The 18,741-nt window shown below is 41.8% G+C and overlaps 1 protein-coding gene across 1 annotated transcript in view; it reads left to right on the forward strand.

Moving 5' to 3' along the window:
- LOC126263275 (uncharacterized) overlaps positions 1 to 18,516 on the forward strand; it is a 59,101-nt gene extending 40,585 nt beyond the window's left edge. Inside the window, exon 4 of the mRNA XM_049960360.1 lies at positions 18,352 to 18,516. Within this exon, the coding sequence (XP_049816317.1) occupies positions 18,352 to 18,516 (165 nt within the window). The remainder of the gene's footprint in view (positions 1 to 18,351) is intronic.
- The last annotated feature ends 225 nt before the right edge of the window (positions 18,517 to 18,741 follow it).

Genomic DNA, 18,741 nt, shown 5'->3' on the forward strand with positions numbered 1-18,741 from the left:
AGATGACGGAAAGATTACAACTGTACTAGCGGAAAATTAAAATCCCCCTGCACTCCCTGTATCTCCAACCAACCACAGCGCAGTGTTCCTCATCTAAAACCAGTCACAGCGCAGTATTAAACATCTAAGGTGTTGGAAACAAATCAGTTGTCCTATAAACTTCACAGCCCCTCTTCCCTCCTCTTTCCAGTGCAGTATTAAAATCCAATTGAGGGAAATAGACCAACTGTGTGCTTTATACTCCCCTCTTCCCTTTCCTCTTTTTCCAGTCAACCAACCTGAGTGTATGTTAGAAAATGGAGCCACATATGCTGTCCAAATTATGTACCCTCAACTTGAAAAGCTTGTTATTTCCTTGAAAGTCAAAGATACGCATTATTTCAACCATAAAAATATATTATGTTACATTATTTACGTACACATACATATATCTGTCACGTGATATTACACTGATCTCAGTGTCAAAGCTATGCACGTATACAGTATAGCTCTGGCTTAATACTGAAATGACTCCAAGGTCGAAGATAAGCATAATATACATCCATACACACATATGTCTCTATATAATATGTCAGTACTGATTTTTCTGTCCCTCTGTCTGTCTCTCCCTCTCTCTCTCTCTCTCTCTCTCTCTCTCTCTGCGATTCCATTTCTCACAGCAATTAAAAATTATCTCAACTTTTTTGTGTGATGTTAACAAAAAAGTATAAATACTCGCATCTCTGTCTTTTTTTCAGCTACTCACAGACACAAGTAGAATACACACGTCAATGCAGCGTACTCTTGTTACCATGTGGCAGATACAGCTGAGGGCAGAGAGAGATACCTCCACACGTTTCAGCTATCCTAGTAAGATACAGTGTAGCTGACATGAGAGACACTCGCTAACATTGTGTGAAAGAAATAAAATATAGAAGTAGTAGAATATATAATACAAACACAAGAAATAAGCTACATACATAATTTATTACAAAAAGAACTGTTTATCCATACAATATTTTTTCATAGAGTTGCATTATTTTCACATTTTTCAATACACACATTAATTTTTTTAAAGTACTTACATTAGACACAATCACCATTTTTTAAATTATTTACATTATGTATACATTTTTCAGATACTTACATTTTACAGTAAAAATCAATCACATATTTACATTGTACTGTATCTAATCACCACTTTTTTCCAAGTATTTATGTTATTTATACATTGTTTCAAGTATTAATATTACTACAATAAAAACCAATTCGGTTTTTTACATTGCACACAATCACATTTTGAGGTATTTACATTTTTACAATAAAAACCAGTTATTTACAGTCGTCTTTTTTTATGTGGTTATGTCCCCAGGGCCAGTGTATTTACCGTATCGGGAAATATACACCGTTAGTCATTCGAAGCAGATAGATTTTAAGTTTTTAGTAGTCAAAACCGTGCTGCTTCGAATGAATGGCAAACTGCTGAGTTGTTTTCACTTCCGAATCTAAAATGCACTGCTTGTAATCGTCAACGGTGCGCGTGTTTGCAGATGATTGTTTTGCACTTTTTGCTCTGCGCATTACGTATGCCGACTCGATTTCAAGCGCATACATTTTTGCGTGAAGGCCCGCAAATTCTACGTTAGGCTCATCATTCAGTTCGTCTTTCATCAAACCAACCACTTTTTTATTCAGCAGGGGAATACTGTAGGCTATTTGTTATTCGCTGAGAATCCTGAAGTCTCGAACCACGTGTGCATATTACCCCTGATATCCTCATAGATTTGTTAGTCTTGATGTGGTATATGAGACTATCAGTATCAGTGTAGTACAGTTTTTCACAATTTCGTAGGAATTTGTTTAGTGTATATATCCAAAATAGCAATCAAAAAGGAGCGTTACCGAATTACTGTGCCTGAAACTGCCATTCAAACTGCGACTGGTTTGTCGAAGATATTTTGTCGGAGGAGTTCAGTGGCGACAATATCTGCGTTAAAAATATGCACATTTCAAAAATGGTACCTTTTCCACATTAAAATTTTTATGCACCTGAAGGAGGCCATTCAAATTTATATAAGAGGTAGATGTTGAAACATCCTCCAGCTATACAAACTATTCACGTCAGTGTATGTTCATCGATGTTTTCATCGTAATCGCATGTCAATTGTTGGTACTGCGTGTCTAAAAGAACAGTAAACAGTTCCCTATCTCGATGGTGTTGAACCACAGTCATGCAATACTTTTTAAAAGAGTAAAGCGCCATTCGACTGTGTATTAGTACATTTATCTTTTGTACTATCCAGATTTCGGCTTTTACTCCATTATCAAGTACAATGTTAACGTTCTTAGGCCATTATTAAGTCATATATATTAAGGCAGTCCTAAGCCTCAACACAGTCAAATGGAGGTTTACTCTTAAAAAAAATTCCCCCTTGATGTCTCGTTCCACAAGCTGGTGTTGTTTGATATATTTCTTCTTCAGACATTTTCGGCTGAGAATCCCACGCCAAACCAAGTGCGGTACAGTTCATATGTCTTAAGGCAAAGACGGCGAAATTTTGCTAACATGTCAGCAAGGAAAAGCACATCAATTTTTAAATATAAATCGTAGTATAGTATCCTCCCAGTGCTTTGCGCTTGAATGCGTTTCATAAGCTGCACTCTCTTTGGTACTCAGCTTCTGTTACCATGTCGCCTGTTAGCAAACACTTGGACTTTTCGATTGAGGGCTGGTGATCTTCCAGAAGAATGTTTTCATTGTTGGCGCACTCTCATGGGAAAATTCCCTTCTGGTTACGAAATTAAAATCAAAATCGTCTTGGGTATTTTGCTTCTGGTTTCCGGTAAGATGCACACTGTTAAAGGAAACAAGTCAGAAAATTTAGTGATATAATAAAACGGAAATTTATGTTGCATTTCTTCTCCTGATGTATTATTGAAATACTCTTTGTGAAAGATTTATATTTTTCGTGTTCGATGGTACCATGTAAAAGAAACAAAATCTGGATGTAATGTAATTTTTTCATCATCACAAGTTGTCTTTTGTTTACGCAGGCTCGTGATGAAGAAATGCCAGTCATAACTGCTCGGATTGTGGAACACAGTACAGTGATGCCTATGATTCACACTGCAGCAGGGATGTGCTGCCCCTCGGTATACAGCTATGAGGCGACGATGATCCCGGTGCTTCACATCGTCTTCCGGAAAGGGTTTCTCGCAAATATGGCAGACTTTTGCTGGACAAAACGCTGATTCTCGGGGCTTAATATAATCATCTGATTTTGTAATAAAAAGTTATTTACAGTCTCAGCGATTGCGTAGACCTGTTGAATAAACCATTCCACGCAGTCGCTGTCTCTGTACAATTTAAACTGGGAGTATTCCTCGTCACAGCTGCATTGTACGTAGCAGGCGACAATAAGAGGTCTATTCAAATGTTTATGATCAGAATGATATTGTTGTTGTGGTCTTCAGTCCTGAGACTGGTTTGATGCAGCTCTCCATGCTACTCTATCCTGTGCAAGCTTCATCATCTCCCAGTACCTACTGCAACCTACATCCTTCTGAATCTGCTTGGTGTATTCATCTCTTGGTTTCCCTCTACGATTTTTACCCTCCACGCTGCCCTCCAATACTAAATTGGTGATCCCTTGATGCCTCAGAACATGTCCTACCAACCTATCCCTTCTTCTAGTCAAGTTGTGCCACATACTTCTCTTCTCCCCATTCCTATTCATTACCTCCTCATTAGTTATGTGATCTACAGCATTCTTCTGTAGCACCACATTTCGAAAGTTTCTATTCTCTTCTTGTCTAAATTATTTATCGTCCGTGTTTCACTTCCATACATGACTACACTCCATACAAATACTTTCAGAAACGACTTCCTAACACTTAAATCTATACTCGATGTTAACAAATTTCTCTTCTTCAGAAACGCTTTCCTTGCCATTTCCAGTCCACATTTTACATCCTCTCTACTTTGACCATCATCAGTTATTTTTCTCCCCAAATAGCAAAACTCCTTTCTACTTTAAGTGTCTCATTTCCTAATCTAATTCCCTCAGCATAACCCGACTTAATTCGACTACATTCCACTATCCTCGTTTTCCTTTTGTTGATGCTCATCTTATATCCTCCTGATCGCAATACAAACCAGAATCTGTATGTTGGGTTCTGAATCTCTTTTTCAAGTTTTAACTAAAGTAGGGCTTAAGGGATATCTACAGAATTGTCGTTTTCCAACACCAAAATTGATTATTAGGGACGTCTCATTGATGTCCATGACACTCATCCCTTGACTAAGCATTTAGATGACATTCGGAGATTATCTTCTCTTAAAAATGTGCTGGGACTACCAGCAGTTCTTAGAGAACTTACCTACAACGTTAAATTTATTCCGAACGCAGCGCAGATCTCTGCTACTTTACATAACCTCCAGCATACAAAATATTACTTTCCAAATGACTAAAGAATGCGATCATTTCTAAGATTGAACAGTGCATCACTTAGTCGACCACGTCTTATTACGATCCATAAAAACTGGTAGCGCTTGGCATTGATGCACCATCACAAGGAATACGAGCATATCTATCTCACAAGGTTGTAAACGCTGATCGCCCCATAGTATTCACATCTAAGACGTTCAATAATGCCCAAATCAACTACACTCAGCCAGTTGTGGTGGCCGACCGGTTCTAGGCACTTTAGTCCGGAACCGCGCGACTGCTACAGTCGAAGGTTCGAATCCTGCCTCCGGCATGGATGTGTGTGATGTCCTTAGGTTAGTTAGGTTTAATTAGTTCTAAGTTCTAGGCGACTGATGACCTCAGAAGTTAAGTCCCATAGTGCCCAGAGCCATTTCATCCACCCATTAACTACACTCAGCTGGAAAAGAAATCCTTAGCCTATGGAGTCATGAAATTTCATCGCTATCAGGATGGCAGAAAATTTTTTTTTCTCGTGAATGATCATGATTCACGGTCTGCTCTTTTTCATCTGACCAAAGATGCGCCTGAGCATGCAGCACAGAAGCTGCATAGTTGGTCATCACGTCTTTCGGATTACCAGTATGAAATTGTTTAACGTTCCACGGCTCAGAACGCAAATACAGAGGCTCTGACTGGTTTACCTATGGTAAGTGATCCGGAATTGGATGCTTCTCGCCTTTAAATTTGTTACGACTTCTACACCACTCGTTAGCAGCAGACACAGTGGCTGCGCCAAAGACTGAGATAGCGTGGAGTTTTACAGTTATTTATTGAACTTTCTTTACAATTTCTCCCTCGTCGTCGCTGCCCAGCCCTGCGGATCCCTCCGCCTGGCTGCTGTTGTGTAGATTTTCCGACAATGCACGCAACGCGCGCCGCTGATCGCACTCGGGAGCCTCAGGCCACCAGTGCTCCGCTGAAGCCAGGATGCCCTGTGGTTGAGATGAACTCGTCGCCGTTCGGCGCCCTAGTACGGGCACGCCCACGGAGCCGCGTCGCCGTGAGGTCAGCTGCCGACGCCTGCTGCACCGGCGGCAGGGAAGCCGTCAGTCGCGATGTCCGCGAGGTCCCGTCATGGACAGACCACGCGCCGTGGGGCCGGGTTGCCGTGAAGTCCGGGCGTCAGTCCCCGGCGGCGCCTGAGGCCAAGACCGCACTACGGCCGCTCCTGCTGGAAGTTCTCACTGTAGTTAGTCAGCCATGGTGCCGACCGAACTCGGGCCGACCTCCAGAGCTAAAGTTGACATCTGGCGGCAAACGGATGACTCCTGCGAGCTGGAACAGACTTCTGGAATTGTCACCTATAAAGATTGAACATTTGGACACGGGGACACGGAACGGGGACACGGACCACGTCCGTCCTCAGATCCGTACTGCTTCCTAATGGCTTCTCTCTGCCTGCGCTCCACTATTTATATCTCGCAGGAGGACCTTTTCTACCTTCGGTGGTAGCTTTTTTTATTACTCCCATAGTATATTGCAGCGTAACTTAGCGTGCTGGCCTCACTTCCCCTTACTCCGCACTCTCCAGGCTTCGCTCGGCGCTCGGTCTGTGTGCGTCCTTGCGTCAGCCTGTTGGTAGACTGCTGCTGTCAGCAAAGGCTATCTGTGCATGCTTACTTCGCAACGCCTCGGTCGCCGGCGTGCCTCTGTTTCGCCATTCTCCATTGCTTGAAGTAACGCTTACTATATGTGGCCGCAAACAAATTAATCAGGCCGATTCGCAAGCACTGCAGGCTTTTCTGACAGACTGTCAGTGGATCGCACAAGATACTGAACGCAATCTGTCGCTACGCTCAAGTATTACATTCAGATATGTTAGCCTCGTAATCCGAAGTCAACTTTACATGCAGCAGTGTGCAAACACCACGGACACCATAACAGCCTCTCTCTTGAAGATGCTGTGACTTTACTGCATACTGCTAAAGAAACAAACGTCATGATTCCTGTATCGTCCTAATAAAACGTTTTGAGACTTTGACACAGAAGGCAGTGGAAAATCGTTGAAAAGCACTTTCAACAGATGACTGCTCATTACAATGGTTGCGTGGACGACCAGGAAGTGCTTTGACTGGCCTCGACTGTCGGTCCTTGACAACGTATCCACATTCATTTTTCTGATCCTTTCTGGAACACACGATGGCTTATTATCGTCGATGCGTACAGCAGACATCCATTAGTCATCCCAATGACTGGCTTGCCATGAAATATCGTTCCAAACGACAGGACGCAGTTTTCTTCATTGGAATTTCAACAGTTTTGACAAGAAAATGGGATTCAATGTGTATGAATGACACTGTTCTTTCTTCAGTCAAACGGTGGAGCCGAACGTTTCGTTCACACTTCCAAAGCCCAGATGTCCAACCTTCATTCTTCGCACTCGAAAGAAAATGCTTTGTTATTAATAAAATTTTCTCGCTCTTCCAGCGTGTCAGGTGGCTAAAAACCCATTGTCACATGGTGAATGACTGCCGTGTCACCGTGGCCTCGCTGCTACATAGCCATTCTGCCTGCTGTGACGTCGCTGGTGCCCTCTTCCTCGCCAAATGTGGTACTGTTTTCGTCCCGCATCCGGCGTACCCGCTTCAACCCCATGATGTGCAGAGCTGCCAACCGCCATCCTTATTGATGGAGTTGTCAGACATATTTATTTCTACCGCTTCTTTTATGACGCTATCCCAAAGTGCCTTCGACCTCATAATGACAGATGTTTCGTCGAACAGAATTCGGAGTCGATTTTCTAAACTGTGTTCCGCCAAGGCTGAATTTTCAGGACAGCTTAGGTGTAAGCACGTCTCGTGTTGCTCCACAGCCAACGTAGCAGCAGCCACAGTGACATAGTGCGTATTCTGTACACTCCAGGCGTTCTAAGCCCTAGATCTTCCTTCACAGGCCGCATAAGCTGCCAAATTTTTGCTGGGGGCCTGAACGCTGATGACACACAACTGGCCATTAAAATTGATACACCACGAATATGACGTGCTACAGACGCGAAATTTAACCGACAGGAAGGAGATGCTCCGATATGCAAATGATTAGCTTTTCAGAGCATTCACACAAGGTTGGCGCCGGTGGCACCATCTACAACATGCTGACATGAGGAAAGTTTCCAACCGATTTCTCATACACAAAAAGTAGTTGACCGGCATTGCCTGGTGAAACGTCGTTGTGATGCCTCGTGTAAGGAGAAGAAACGCGTACCATCATGTATCCGACTTCGATAAAGGTCGGATTCTAGCCTATTGCGACTGCGGTTTATCGTATCGCGACATTGCTACTCGCGTTGATCGAGATCCAATGACTGTTAGCAGAATGTGGAATCGGTGGGTTGAGGAGGGTAATACGGAACGCCGTGCTGGATCCCAACGGCCTCGTATCACTAGTAGTCAAGATGACAGGCAACTTATCCGCATGCCTGTAACCGATCGTGCAACCATGTCTCGATCCCTGAGTCAACAGACGGGGACGTTTGCAAGACAACAACCATCTGCAGGAACAGTTCGGCGACGTTTGCAGTAGCATGGACTATCAGCTCGGAGACCATGGCTGCGGTTACCCTTGACGCTGCATCACAAACAGGAGCGTCTACGATGGTGTACTCAACGACGAACCTGGGTTCACGAATGGCAAAACGTCATTTTTTTCTGATGAATCCAGGTTCTGTTTACAGCACCATGATGGTCGCATCAGTGTTTGGCGACATCGCGCTGAACGCTCATTGGAAGCATGTATTCGTCATCGCCATACTGACTTATCACCCAGCGTTATGGTATGGGGTGCCATTGGTTACACGTGTCGGTCACCTCTTGTTCGCATTGACGGCGCTTTGAACAGCGGACGTTACATTTCAGACGTGTTACGACCCGTGGCCCTACCCTTCATTCGATCTCTGCGAAACCCTACATTTCAGCAGGATAATGCATAACCGCATGTTGCAGGTTCTGAATGGGTCTTTCTGGATACAGAAAATGTTCGAGTGCTGCCCTGGCCAGCACATTCTCCAGATCTCTCACCAACTGAAAGCGGCTGGTCAATGGTGGCCGAGCAACTGGCTTGTCACAATACGCCAGTCAATACTCTTGATAAACTGTGGTATCGTGTTGAAGCTGCATGGACAGCTGTACCTGTACACGCCATCCAAGCTCTGTTTGATTCAATGGCCAGGCGTATCAAAGCCGTTATTACGGCCAGAGGTGGTTGTTCTGGGTACTGATATCTCAGGATCTATGTACCCAAATTGGAAATGTAATCACATGTCAGTTCTAGTATAATATATTTGTCCAATGAATACCCGTTTATCATCTGCATTTCTTCTTGGTGTAGCGATTTTAATGGCCAGTAGTGTATGTTGTGTCTCTTCAGGAGCGCCTAATCTTGCTCCACGCCAACCAGTGTGGCCGAGCGGTTCTAGGCGCTTCAGTCTGCAACCGCGCGACTGCTACGGTCGCACGTTCGAAACCTGCCTCGGGCATGGATGTGTGTGATGTCCGTAGGTTAGTTAGGTTTAAGTAGTTCTAAGTTCTAGGGGACTGATGACCTCAGCTGTTAATTCCCATAGTGCTCAGAGCCATTTGGACCATTTTTTTTCCTTGCTCGACACTTTGCCACGGAAAGACAAAAATGCAAGTTTCTTGTCCTCTTCTTTGGTGGTGTTTGTCCTGCGTGTCTCTCCATAAGTGGCCTCCTGTGATCCCTGGTCGTGATTGTAGCCATTTTCCCGGAAGACCTTTCGGGCATGACTTAGTTCTAGTGGCAGACTTTTAATGTCTGAGACGACTTTAGCACAGCGGACGATGGTGTTCAGAAGGCCATGTTTTTGTGCCGGATGGTGCTGGCTAAGAGAGTGCAGGTACTGATCCGTGTTTGTAGGCTTGCTGTAGACACTGTGGCTGATGTGTCCATTTGTTTCCCGGCGAACGAAGACGTCAAGGAAGGGCAAGCACCATATATGCCTACTTCCGTCGTAATAGGAATGTTCGTGAATGCCATTCAGGTTTCTAAGATTTCTCCCAGTTTTTCACTTTGTAAGTAGGCTGTTTATGTTTTCTTATTGGCAACGTTACGTAGCGCTCTGTATGAAAATCACTGGCTGTGCTGTGTGCAGTCTGTGGCTAGTTTGCATTGTTGTCTGCCATTGTAGGGTTGGGCAGCGGCAGCTGGATGTTAACAACGCGCAGCGTTGCGCAGTTGGAGGTGAGCCGCCAGTAGTGGTGGATGTGGGGAGAGAGATGGCGGAGTTTTGAAATTTGTAAGACTGGATGTCAATTATGACTATTAAGGTAAATACATTGTTTGTTCTCTATTAAAATCTTTCATTTGCTAACTATGCCTATCAGTAGTTAGTGACTTCTGTAGTTTGAATTTTTTATTTAGCTGGCAGTAGTGGCGCTCGCCGTATTGCAGTAGTTCGAGTAACGAAGATTTTTGGTGAGGTAAGTGATTTGTGAAAGGTATAGGTTAATGTTAGTCAGGGCCATTCTTTTGTAGGGGTTTTTGAAAGTCAGATTGCGTTGCGCTAAAAATATTGTGTGTCAGTTTAAGCACAGTCTTGTACAATTTTTCTAAGGGGACGTTTCATATGTCGACCCTTAGCCGAGGATACCTCACTGGAATCTTCTGATTTTTTCTTGTAGTTTGTGTAATTAGTGTAGCTATTGTTTATTGCTAGCGCGTAATCATAGAGAGAATTTCCTTTGTAGTTGTAGTTTTTCATTGTTGTACAGTAAAACAGTTGTGGCATGCATGTAGATTTGCACCAAGTATTTCGCAGCTGCAATTAACTAGATATTATTTTCAGTGCTATGTTAATGTGTTCTCTTATTTTTGCTCTTCAAATTGTGCTTTTCTGTGTTATCGTGTGAAATATTGTGACAATAATGGCGTGTGAAAACGTAACACTAGGCTACAAAGTAAACTGAGAAATAATAGTGACGACGAGCGTAGCTTATCAGCATCACTGTGTAATGAATTAACAGACATTCAAAGTGGTAATTTGGTAATTGTGCATAGGGAAATGGTGCGGGCGGCAAATAATGGCGTAGACAGTGGAACAATTAGTGAACAGGGAAGCATTATCGATCGATCGGTCGGCAACAGCTCGCCTCAGGAATCCGAAATGACAGAACACAATATTGCAAATACTGTAGACTCAGGTTTTGGGTCCCCTCCGTTTTCTCAAATAAGTCAAGACACATTTTCTGCTCGTCAAAATGTAAATGTTGCCGGTGCAAATGCACTGCCGAAAAGCATAGAGGAACAGATTCCAGACACTAATACATTATTATTGCAATTAATGCAGCAAATGAAACAAAATCAGAGACAAACACAGCAACAGTTAGACACAATGGAACAAAATCTTCAAACGTTAGACACAATGGAACAACACCAGAGACAAACACATCAACAGTTAGACACAATGGAACAAAATCTTCAAAAGTTAGACACAATGGAACAACACCAGAGACAAACACAGCAACAGCTTCAAAAGTTAGACTCATTGGAACAAACTCTTGAACAAACACGTGAAGATTTAACTACTGAGTTACATAACATTGAATCGAAATGTCAAAAAGTCTGTAATGACGTAAAAACACAAATTTGTGAGCATTTCCAACCTATTTTTTCGCTTCATGAAAATGCATTACAGAATCACGAAGCAGCCATAAAAGAACTGCAAACTATTGTTCATGAAAATCACGACACCTTTCAAGCTAAAATTGACTCAGTTGCATCTACCGATTCGGTTACGCAACTTGCAAAAACTCAAGAAAACTTAAAGGACACAGTAGATACGATTTCAACACAAATGGACACTCTGAAACTTGGTTCAGAAAAACACACAGAGGAAATAATTTCACTAACGGATAAAGTAGCCGAACTTTCATATCAGTTTACTAACTTATCTACAAAGGTAGATGATGATCTGAATGACACAAGACCTGTAGCCTTCACTGACACTGAAGAGTATGAAGAAATTAGTAAATTCAAACAAAATCAAAATCAAATCAATACACAGTACAAAAGAGAAATCTGGGAAGTGCAAGATCAGTTGGCAGAAGTAATACAAGAATTACGTATTTCAGAGGACACTCGCGCCCCAATACGGGAAGAGGGACATAGAAATACGGAACAGCCACAAAATAATAACACAGCGCATTTCGGAAATTATGAAAGAAATTGGCAAGGTGCACCGACTTTTGAAATGGAACCGCCGAAACGACGTAACAATGACCGATATGCGACTCGCCGACATGATGACTTTGACTATAAGCTGTTCATTACTACACGTAAATTCAAAACATTTAAGAATTCTGGCAACAACATTCATCCACAAGCATGGCTCCATCAATTCTCTCATTGTTTTCCTCCCTACTGGTCGTTAGAACACAGATTAGAATTTATGTGTGGCTATTTAGAGAATGAACCAGCTGTAAGAATGCGATCGGTCATTCACGATTGTCACAGTGAAGCAGAATTTTACCATGCCTTCCTCTCAGCATATTGGTCTCAAGCTACACAAGACCGAGTAAAACATAGCATCATGATGATGAAACACTTTGAACAATCAGAATTTTCCAGTCTTGTCAAATATTTTGAAGACATGTTGCATAAGAATCAGTATTCTTTCAAACCCATACAGCCCCTCAGAACTCATCCGCATTTGCTTAATCAAATTGCCTGAACATTTACGACATATTATTTTAGCAGGACGTTGCAAAGACGACATTGAAGCTTTTCAGGGACTGTTACAAGAACTGGAAATTGACACTGATAATCGCGGAACGCGAAAACAGGAGCACAACAATTACAGGTCACATCTGTCTCAATTCCGCGATGAAAGAAATAATAACTGGACACGACAAGGCTATTCTCACAACACTTATCGTGACCAAAACAGACACCACCCGTATGACAACCGTTGGCAGAGTAGTAATAATAACAGGGAAAGATCACCTCTCCGCGGTAGTGACTATCATAGAGACAATCAGAGGATCAGACAATTTGGGAACCAAAATAATTATTATCAAGGGAGACAGAATAACTTTAGACGCAACGGTCCAACGCGCAGTTACGATTCAGGGAGAAATTCTCCACCACGTGACCGACAAGAAAGAAACTATGGAATCTACCGACATGACGACAGACGATATGATCGTAACGACAGACCTGAATTGCATCAGAACTGGCGGGATTCAAACAGAGCAGGGCCCTTTCGACAACGTGAATTTGTAGAAGCTAGGGCTCCTAATCCCAATAACGACGCGCGCCAATAAAGGAACAGACAACGACTCGCACTGCAGGCAGCCACCTGCGCCGGCTGGCTCAGAGAAAAATAACACAGACGCTAACCTTGAGAAAAGATTTAGCATTCCTTACCGGTGTATAAAAGATGACAATTGCTTTTCAGTTGAAAGTCTGCATACTAGGAAGAGTAAAGGTTTACACCACATTTCACATGTAAAACCGTTTATTGAATGATAATCTGCTGTTTAACTTAGTCATTGCCATAAAACTTTTCACTTCACATTTCTAGTATGCTTTGTCAGACTTAGAAACTGTTAACATGCAACATTTTGGTTTACTTGAAAATACATTCTGGATTTAAAGTACTTTCTGTGAGATACCAGTCGACACAGTGGTTAGTTTATGTGACAGCTACACGATTTTATCACGACGCTACTAATGAGTGACAATGTTACTTTTGCGGTGTTTCTGTTTCATATCTGCACAGTTTTTCTGAATTATTCTGGAAAGTAAAACATGGTTTAGTAGTAACTTTTGTGGTATAGCAACAATGAGACAGCCTTTTCGTGGCACAACAATAGGTTACTGTACAGTACTTTCTTCATCACGCCAATAAGCATAATAACTACGATATCTATACGCAAAGCATTTCACTTTTGTTTAGCATGAGGTAAGTACATTGACTTCTGCAGAACTTAGCTTTCGGAGGACGATAACTACGACACTTCCACAGAGATTATGTTGCAACAAGACGCCCATTTAGCGCTACAGGACACGTATTTGAGTGATTAATTTTGTACTTAATACATTTATTTTTAAAGATTTTTGAATTATAATGGTACAAAGGTTTTATGTGGTACATTTCATTCCATTGCTGTAATCTGTAACACCTGAGGGTATAATTACATTAATCCTCAGGGGGGGGGGGGGTACACGCTTACTTTGTGTACCATGTGTTTGGCAATCACAAGGAGCCCTAGCTAAAATGGTATTTGCTTATACAACTTTACACATCGGTACCATATTTCTCTAACACACAAATTACACAGCTATCTGATCATTTAACTGAGAGATAAACTTTTTTTTACTACATCAGTGACACATGTTTACGCAATTACACAGTTAGGTAACTTCACACTTATGAAATTGTATTTTGTCTGTACTTTGTGAACTGTTCATATTTTTTCGGACCCATTGTGATATTATGAGAGCTTTGAATGATATATTTAGTATGGGATCACGATTTTTAAAGTACGTTTGAGGCAGATGACACTTTTGACATGAGCAGAGAATTTTTTTTAGGTTTTGAAATTATTGGAGGAAGCTACGACGATTTTGAGAGTTGACTGAGGTGTTATGATGTTATTATTACGATGACTATGTGTATTATGCTGTTGCGGTATGTTTATGATCAATAAGCTGATGCTATATGAGTTATTTGAGTATGCTACGTATCTGTTATGATGAAATATTGAAGAAGTGTCGACAAATAAGGTAAGGAATAATGAGTAGTGGTTAGGGACTCTGGTTTGTGCAACAGGTTGTTGGAAACCAAGAATCGTACTTTAAGAGTTATGAAATGTATGTAAATGCGTGAATGTATTACAATGCCGACGAAAATTTTTTGGACTCTGTTATATCAATAGGATTTTGTTTCTACACACTTGTAAAGCAAATTCTTGACCTGTGAAATATTTTTATATGAGACTGTCACTGTAGCGGAAACTGCTGTCGTAAATATTTCCGTAATAAAGTTAAGTGACCACCTGTACGTAATGCGTCGTGGGCACCCAGATGGGCGACAGTTGCCTGGAAAGAAGTCATTAGTGAGTGCCTTTCAGAGGCACAGGTGAAAAAAAAAGAGGCCATTATCCTCGCTATTGACATTCCTTTGTAGAAAGCATCGCAAAAAACGACACGGTCGAACTTGAAAACATATGATTATACTGTGGAGCTCTTAATTTATGATATTTACTAAAATGCCTAATGAAACGATGAGAAACATTTCACAGCTATTGTCTTGCTAATTGAGAGAAATGCCATATGGCTTGCTTTATGTATTTATTTACTCATTTTGTTTAATATCTAGTTTCTAGCTGCACTGCAGCATTGGTTAAAATAAAATTTTATAGATGTACTAATATAAATATTTTCTGTCTACAGATCGAGTAAATAATAATTTTTTCAAAAAAATGAGGGAGCACAAAAAGACATTTACCTTCACAGGAACTGCATTCATAATTTTCTTTTCATGTACTTGGTAATTTATTTTGTAGAATAAGTTGTGGTGCACCACTTTAATAACATAGATATTAAGATGTGAATAGACATTTACCTTATCTGCATTGTTGTCTTTACTGTAATATTTTTCTGCTTGAGCTCTGTCATGTTTAGATATAATTTATTGCATTTGCTTCTGCTGTTTGCCAGGCATAGTGTTACTGAATTTGACTTTGTATTACTCTGTTAAGCCAGTTTTACAACGGATTTATTTTTCTTGTTTGCTGCACAGTGCCTTATATTAGTTGTAATGTTGCATTGCTTGGTAATTTAGATTTACTGTAGCTTGCTTTGCCATTTGAATTTTTTTGTCATTGCTGTTTGTGTTAATTGTTTTGTGCTGCTGCATTGCCTCGTCCCTTAGTTTAGCATCTGAGCTCAGTAGATTTAAGTTAGCTTAAGAGGGGGTAGGCTATATAAGAAACGAACTATGATTAATTGGAAGAAATGCATTGAGAAGCTATAAGAAAATGGTTTGGCCAAAAAAAAGTATTTTGAAAGAGAATATGAACCAAAAAAGTAGGGTTTAGGGACAACAGGTTTAGGTAGGATTTTCTTGGAAATAAATAATGAGGTAAGAAATATGTGAACATATAAATACAGAAAGCATGCTTGGATAGAATTTTTTTGGTGGAAACAAATGTTGAAATAAGACGAAAGATCTATGGAATGAAGTTTTGGGTTGGACTGCAGTACCAAATGTTACACTGAAAACAAACCCTGTCCTTTCCTCCTGTGTTATTCTGGTATGTGTTTGTGCACTCTTGTGTATTTGTTTTTCCTGTCTTTATGTGTTTATCTGATAAGAGATATGTTGTAGAACTTTTCAAATACTATGTTATTTTCTTTGTAAAGATGTTTAGACATTATTTATTCTGTTTTGTTTTAATGCTCATGTGTGAAGTTGATGTTTCGAAAGTTATTCCGATCTTTTATGTATGTACTCATGTCATAATTCCTGTAACACTGACGTATATGTTATTTCGATTCTTTTGTAAAGCCTGTACAACAAATGTTCTCTGTATTGTTATGTTCTTTAATGATGTATTTTGTACCTTTGTAATTGTATTCTTATGTTATAAAATTGTAATTGACACCAGGTCATCAAATTAAGTAACTTGTAAGTTCCATTTCACTGCACACGTTTCTGTTGGTCATAGTATATGGACAATATGTGAGAAGTAGGGACTGTTAGTGTTTGCACATGGGTTAATAATTCAGCAAGGGACTGGATAACAGCATTGCTGGTTCTAAGGACAATAAAAAAACTTTGTGAGTGCACAAGTGGTGGTTTATGGACTTGCTATGTTGTCCGCAAGACTCTTCGATGGTGATTGTGCACCTGCACATTTGCAACAGATGGCTGCTGGCCGTCTCTACAAGGACTACAGTGGGTCTGCACCTTTGATGACCCACCAATACCATTATTTCTACAAGGACTACAGTGGGTCTGCGTCTTTGCTGACTCACCAGTACCATTATTTCTACAAGGACTGCAGTGGGTCTGCGCCTCTGGTGGCCCACCAATACCGTAATCTCTACCAGGACTACAGTGGGTCTGCTCTGTGATGACCTACCTACCAATACTCTTCAAAATTTCCACTGACTCTGCTGTGGGTTTGCTCTGTTGTGGACCAATACCTGTCTGCATGTCAAGAGTCAGCACTGTCTTTCCGTTGGAAGGACAACACTACTTCTTCAAGATTGCATGGAAATCCACTACTTCCGTGTGCATTTTCTTTTACTGCTCAGACTTTGAGAAAAACACTGCAATGTTATTGTGATGAATGATCAGGACTGTCTTTATGGACTGTGAGAAAATTTTAGCTTTTGACCAACATTGTATCAAGAAGTGTGTGCATTTGATATCTTTCTTACTGTAATTATGAATTTTTTTTTCAAATCTGTATTGGCCAGTGCCCAAAACAATTTGTAAAACTTTTTTGTGGGGAGCATGGGGGCTATGTAAGTAGGCTGTTTATGTTTTCTTATTGGCAACGTTATGTAGCGCTCTGTATGAAAATCACTGGCTGTGCTGTGTGCAGTCTGTGGCTAGTTTGCATTGTTGTCTGCCATTGTAGTGTTGGGCAGCGGCAGCTGGATGTTAACAGCGCGTAGCGTTGCGCAGTTGGAGGTGAGCCGCCAGTAGCGGTGGATGTGGGGAGAGAGATGGCGGAGTTTTGAAATTTGTAAGACTGGATGTCAATTATGACTATTAAGGTAAATACATTGTTTGTTCTCTATTAAAATCTTTCATTTGCTAACTATGCCTATCAGTAGTTAGTGCCTTCCGTAGTTTGAATATTTTATTTAGCTGGCAGTAGTGGCGCTCGCCGTATTGCAGTAGTTCGAGTAACGAAGATTTTTGGTGAGGTAAGTGATTTGTGAAAGGTATAGGTTAATGTTAGTCAGGGCCATTCTTTTGTAGGGGTTTTTGAAAGTCAGATTGCGTTGCGCTAAAAATATTGTGTGTCAGTTTAAGCACAGTCTTGTATAATTTTTCTAAGGGGACGTTTCATATGTCGACCCTTCGCCGAGGATACCTCACTGGAATCTTCCGTGGGGCCAGATGATAAAAGTGTCGTCAACGTAACGATAAAAGCAACTTGGCTTATCAGGAGCATGTCCAAAATGACGTCTTCAGATTTCTCCATAAAAAGGTTAGCCATGGCTGGAGTTAACGGACTTCTCATCGCCACACCGCCCAACGGGCTGAAAGACTGGCCGCCAGATAGGAAATACGATGATGTCAACGTGTGCTCAAATCGTCCCAGAATTGTGCGATTGATAAATCCATCGGTGTACTTGATGTGATGCACACAGCGACCCACATGCAGCATAAGGAGGCCGGCCAGACGTTTTGCCAGTTTGTAAGCTGGTGACCCAATACTGTTCACAATGGGGTGGAGAGGAGAACCCATTTTGTGGATCTTTGGTACCCAATAAAGCGTACATAGTCTCGGCGCCTGCCCGAGGATATTTCATTCATGTCGTGGCGAGACCATACATATTGGTTTGTTTTGTTATGTTTTCCAGCACGTTTCTCAGTCTGCCTTTCGACGATGGTTCCCGGCAAAACTGTTGCATCGTCCTCGTCACTGCACTTTGCGTCCTCGACACCCTGCTTCAGATGCCGACTTCTCAATGAAATCGTGCACAGAGGACAGAGATCTCTATCGCGCTATAACAGACCTCACAACTGGGAACCATACGTTGCCACGCAGACAGTTGGGCAAGCTTATTATACATTCGCGGCAAATTAGGCACCGAACGACGGCACCAGAACCAACTTCGTTTTCCTGATCATTGTTATCCTGCCATAGATTTTGCCTTTTCAAATACGCTGCCTGCATCCCAGACTGCTGCCCATGAGCAGCCTTTGCCAGATCCTGATGTTGGGGCACATGTGTCAGCAGACGCCTCTGGCACGGATGACGACCTCTGCCCGCCTGCCGCAGCCACCACGTCTGTCGCCGTTCGCAGCGGCGTCAGTCTCGGACAGCGAGCCCGCATCCAGGCCTAGCGCCACTCACTGCTGCACCCACCTTGGCGATGGGTCGACTCTCTACATCTGCGGTTTTTTTTGTTTTTTTTTTTTTTTTTTTTTTTGGGCAGAACTTCCCAGTGGTTCGTAAGGCAAATAATGTCACGACGCGAGTTGGCGCCATCTGCCATCGCTCACATCCAACTCCGTCAGCTGCACCACAGAAGGGCCCTTCCCCAGGACATCGCCCGCATCCCCACTATG

Source organism: Schistocerca nitens, chromosome 6 (assembly GCF_023898315.1).
Source record: "Schistocerca nitens isolate TAMUIC-IGC-003100 chromosome 6, iqSchNite1.1, whole genome shotgun sequence".
Taxonomy (NCBI): Eukaryota; Metazoa; Arthropoda; class Insecta; order Orthoptera; family Acrididae; genus Schistocerca; species Schistocerca nitens.